The sequence below is a fragment of the Sinocyclocheilus rhinocerous genome, unplaced genomic scaffold (assembly GCF_001515625.1).
Source record: "Sinocyclocheilus rhinocerous isolate Xijiao unplaced genomic scaffold, SAMN03320098_v1.1 scaffold1571, whole genome shotgun sequence".
In the NCBI taxonomy this organism is placed as follows: domain Eukaryota; kingdom Metazoa; phylum Chordata; class Actinopteri; order Cypriniformes; family Cyprinidae; genus Sinocyclocheilus; species Sinocyclocheilus rhinocerous.
The window spans coordinates 9,659-15,022 of NW_015666191.1; the positions used below are offsets into that span (position 1 = coordinate 9,659).

The following is a 5,364-nucleotide window of genomic DNA, read 5'->3' on the forward strand; positions in this document are numbered from 1 at the left end:
CATTCAAAATATTAGAGAAATATAGAAGCTCAATGCGTAGAACATCTTGATTAGGTTAAAATCGAAACCAAGCCATTCACACAGAACGCATATTCAGCGCATTTTTTAGACGGACAAATATGACTGCTGCACTCGCGTCATGCAAAGTGAAAACAGTTTAAACGTTTAGAAAACACGTTGTGAATTTCTGGAGGTTTATTCTCTTTTGTTTTTAAATGCAATCTGTGTGAATGGCGCTTCGGCTCTTTGTATTAAGCAATGCATAAATACATTATGCTGCTTTGTTCATAATTGTTTATGCAATTTACGAAATTATATTAGATTTTTTTATATGTTAATTTAGACGTTATGCACGTTTTTTATAGACAGTTGTTATTTCATTGAACTGAATAAACAATTGCGCTGCATTATTTTGCTCATTGCGCCCTCCTGTGGCCTCGGGAGACCACAAATGCTTCCTTAAGACTTATTTAATCTGCATATAAAACATAAGAAAGATATTTGTTTAAATTTTATTTTGTGTCTGACTGTTAAAACAAAACAAAAAAAATATTTGTTGTCTTAACAAATGGAGTAAATTAAAAATACAGTGGTTACATTTATAAAAAAAATTATATTGCTCTGTTTTAAAAAGGGTTATAAAAAATGTCAATAATTATCGATACTGAACGATATGAAACATTATATCGTTGATACGTTTTTTAGCTATATCGCCCAGCCCTATTTAAAACTATGCAAAAATGTCCTAATTGTCCATATACTTACACTACCTTTTAAAAGTGAGATTTTGTTTTTGAAAGACGTCTCTTCTGCTCAACAAGGTGGCATGTATTTGATCAAAAGGACAGTAAAAACACTAATAATTTGAAATATTATTCCAGTTTAAATAAACTGAATACATTTTAAAATGTAATTTATTCCTGTGATCAAAGCTGAATTTTCAGCATCATTACTCCAGTCTTCAGTGCCACATGATCCTTCAGAAATCATTCTAATATGAACAGTTCTCATTATTATCCATGTTGAAAACAGTTGTGCTGCTTCATATTTTTGTAGAAACTGTGATACATTTGTTTCTTTAAGGGATAGAAGAACAGCATTTATACGCAATAGAAATATGTTGTAACATTATAAGTATTTTACTGTCACTTTTGTTCAATTTAGCATGTCCTTGCTTAATAAAAGTGTTTATTATTTAATTTCTTTTAAAAAGAAAACTGTTGGTGGTGCTTCGTAAGGGTCACTTTATTAAGAAATCCGATCTCTAATCTAAATGTTTGAAATAAAACATGCCGTTTTAGTTTTGTCATCAATCTACGTATCCTCAATTTCACTTTCCATTCTGTTAAAATATCCTTTCAAATGACTACCTAATGACATCCTCCAGAAAGTGACATCCTTTTTGGAGGGAAAAACAACAGCTTAAATGTCAATAAAACATTAGTGGATTTAATGATGTCTGTGAAGTTTTATGGTATTATTTGGTTTGTGTCACTCTAAAATATTCGATCGTCTTAAAAATAAATACGAAAATTGTATTACATTACCAACAACATTGAAGTTATCTTGAAAGAAAACGAACTCAATGCCCTCAGCAGACTTAAGCGAGCAAAATCTAACTTCAGCTATTTCCATCCTGTCTGTTTGCTTATCATTGTGCAAACAATCAAGTTCAAGCCTCGGAGTTTGACCTGTTATCTTCAGTCTGGTCTATTTTAGTAAATTAAAACAAGCATAAACAAGTGGTTAACATCTGATAGTCACAGAGTGTTCGGCGTAGCCTAAAGTTCGGGCATAACAGGAATGATCCGGCGTAGGAACACAGCGTCTCTAAGGCCTCTGACACTGCAGTTGTTCCCGTCTCATAGCTGAGCTACAGATTTAGCTGCGTTTAGTTTGTCAGGCTCACAGGTGGCTCTTTCTCAAACTGACCTGCCTCCGCTGCAGACACCAGGTGTTCGCCAGCACTCAGCTCTGTTTGCCGTCCCTCCTGCGTGTACGCTTTAATAGCATTATAACTGCGGGAAGATGAGAAAGGACCACGTTATGGTCCCCAGAGTCATTTAGCACATGCATGTCTATTGTACAGTGCTGTAAACTGACCATCCTTTATGTAACTGTTATTGAATCACCATGTGGATTTCAGGGAGGGTAGACTTAGAAAACATACATAACGTCATCATTTACTCACTTTCATGTCATTACAACCCGTAGGACTTGAGCAAATCAACAGTGCTGCTGGATATAAGACTGCTGAGCTACATCTCTCCAGATTTATTGTTATGGTCAGACCTTCACACTTAATCTTTTTTTTCCACAGCATGACTGATTCTATAAACAAAATATTAGGAGAAATGTTCTTCTTGACATTACAGCCTGCTTAGGACAAAGACCAAATCAACAAGGATCTACTACTTATATTTCAGTGTTGGCACCCGTGTAAAGTTGCACATACACAGTTTGTTTGCCAGTGATCCTGATCTGAAATCAGGTCAGATGACTCCCTGGAGTGTCTTCATAACTCATACAGTATCAACTGACACAGCACTGTTGGCAGCTTCTTTTTTTGGCCTGTGAACTTTAAAGGATCCAAGCCTTTTCAAGAAAGATCACTTCTATATTATTATTATTTTGTTATTATATTTAAATTGATTAATATGTTTATGTGTATTTATTTATTTTTGTAAAAATATTCAATATCAATGCCATTTACATTACTATTCAAACGTTTAAGGATAAGTATTTTCTGCTCACCAAGGCTGCATTTATTTGACTAAAAATACAGTAATATTGTGAAATATTACAATTTAAAATAACAGTTTTTTTTGTTTGAATATATATATATGTGTATATAGTTTAAAAATTCAAGGACTCGTGTATGTCAAAAATGTTCCCATCTGGCATTTCTCATGCTTTAAAATGTTTTAGTAAAAATATACAGTATATACACTGCTGGTCAAAAGTTTGGAATAATTAAGATTTTTTTAATGCTTTTGAAAGAAGTCTCTTTCAAAATAAATAGTAAAAATACAGTAATATCGTGAAATATTATTAGAATTTAAATTTTTTTTCAATTAACGTGTTTTATATTACTAATTAATTTCTATTATTTTGATATTTTAATTTCTATTAAAATATATTACTAATATATTGTAAAATGTAATTTATTCCTGTGATCAAAGCTGAATTTTCAGCATCATTACTCCAGTCTTCAGTGTCACATGATCTTCAGAAATCACTCTAAGATGCTGATTTGCTGCTCAAGAAACATTTCTGATTAATAATTAAGGTTGAAAACAGTTGTGCTGCTTCATATTTTTGTAAAAACCGTGACACATTTTTTTTTCCAGAATTCTTTGATGAATAAAAAGTTTAAAAGAACAGCATTCATTTAAAATTCACATCTTTTGGAAAATTACACACATTTTTTTTTTTTTATCAATTTAATGCAACCTTGCTAAATTAAAGTATTTTATTTAGCAAGTAAATAAAAAAAAATTGAATTGACCCAAACTTTTGATCAGTACTGTATAGTCAGTGTTGGGGAGTGACTAGTTACATGTAACGGAGTTATGTAATTTACTTACAAAATACATGTAACTGTAATCCGTTACAGTTACTGAGATTTTTTTTTTATTAAATTACATTTACATTTAGTCATTTAGCAGATGCTTTTATCTGTAACCTACTAAGTAACCTTCCCAACACTGAATATAGTGAAGTTGTGTTTAGAAATACATTCAAACAGGAAATTCCATTCCGTGCTTCCCTTTTCAACACAACTCTGACTACTTACAAGAGGAAGTACAGGCCCCACGATGCCCCGGCCCCCCAGATGTTGGGGGTCACACCCTGATAGAGACCTCTAATCCCTTCCAGCTTCCAGATGGTCTTCATGCAGTGCACCATGCCATCGTACTGGGGTCGCATTTTCAGACCATCACTTACTGGAACGAGTAAGAAACAGTGGGGGAAACAACACACTCCCACTTCTGCTTCAAAATAATCTAAAAATCTCTTTAAAAAAGACCAGTGCAAAGGTAAAACTAGCAGGCAAACTGTATCGTGCCCTCTGTGCGTGTTTTTCTAGTTTTCTGGGCTGCGTCTCAAAACCTCAGTGCTGTCAAACGATTAATCGCAGCCGAAATAAAAGTTTTGTGTGTGTGCTGTGTATATTGCTTTTGAAAGAAGTCTCTTTCAAAATAAATAGTAAAAATACAGTAATATCGTGAAATATTATTAGAATTTAAATTTTTTTTCAATTAACGTGTTTTATATTACTAATTAATTTCTATTATTTTGATATTTTAATTTCTATTAAAATATATTACTAATATATTGTAAAATGTAATTTATTCCTGTGATCAAAGCTGAATTTTCAGCATCATTACTCCAGTCTTCAGTGTCACATGATCTTCAGAAATCACTCTAAGATGCTGATTTGCTGCTCAAGAAACATTTCTGATTAATAATTAAGGTTGAAAACAGTTGTGCTGCTTCATATTTTTGTAAAAACCGTGACACATTTTTTTTTCCAGAATTCTTTGATGAATAAAAAGTTTAAAAGAACAGCATTCATTTAAAATTCACATCTTTTGGAAAATTACACACATTTTTTTTTTTTTATCAATTTAATGCAACCTTGCTAAATTAAAGTATTTTATTTAGCAAGTAAATTAAAAAAAATTGTATTGACCCAAACTTTTGATCAGTACTGTATAGTCAGTGTTGGGGAGTGACTAGTTACATGTAACGGAGTTATGTAATTTACTTACAAAATACATGTAACTGTAATCCGTTACAGTTACTGAGATTTTTTTTTTATTAAATTACATTTACATTTAGTCATTTAGCAGATGCTTTTATCTGTAACCTACTAAGTAACCTTCCCAACACTGAATATAGTGAAGCTGTGTTTAGAAATACATTCAAACAGGAAATTCCATTCCGTGCTTCCCTTTTCAACACAACTCTGACTACTTACAAGAGGAAGTACAGGCCCCACGATGCCCCGGCCCCCCAGATGTTGGGGGTCACACCCTGATAGAGACCTCTAATCCCTTCCAGCTTCCAGATGGTCTTCATGCAGTGCACCATGCCATCGTACTGGGGTCGCATTTTCAGACCATCACTTACTGGAACGAGTAAGAAACAGTGGGGGAAACAACACACTCCCACTTCTGCTTCAAAATAATCTAAAAATCTCTTTAAAAAAGACCAGTGCAAAGGTAAAACTAGCAGGCAAACTGTATCGTGCCCTCTGTGCGTGTTTTTCTAGTTTTCTGGGCTGCGTCTCAAAACCTCAGTGCTGTCAAACGATTAATCGCAGCCGAAATAAAAGTTTTGTGTGTGTGCTGTGTATAT

The 5,364-nt window shown here is 33.3% G+C and overlaps 1 protein-coding gene across 1 annotated transcript in view; it reads right to left on the reverse strand.

Moving 5' to 3' along the window:
• Window positions 1-3,930, reverse strand: part of LOC107732135 (mitochondrial folate transporter/carrier-like) — an 11,480-nt gene extending 7,550 nt beyond the window's left edge. Inside the window, exons 1-2 of the mRNA XM_016543403.1 lie at window positions 3,797-3,930; window positions 1,910-2,018 (exon numbers count right to left, since the gene is read on the reverse strand). Of these exons, the coding sequence (XP_016398889.1) occupies window positions 1,910-2,018; window positions 3,797-3,930 (243 nt within the window). The remainder of the gene's footprint in view (window positions 1-1,909; window positions 2,019-3,796) is intronic.
• Between the last annotated feature and the right edge of the window lie 1,434 nt (window positions 3,931-5,364).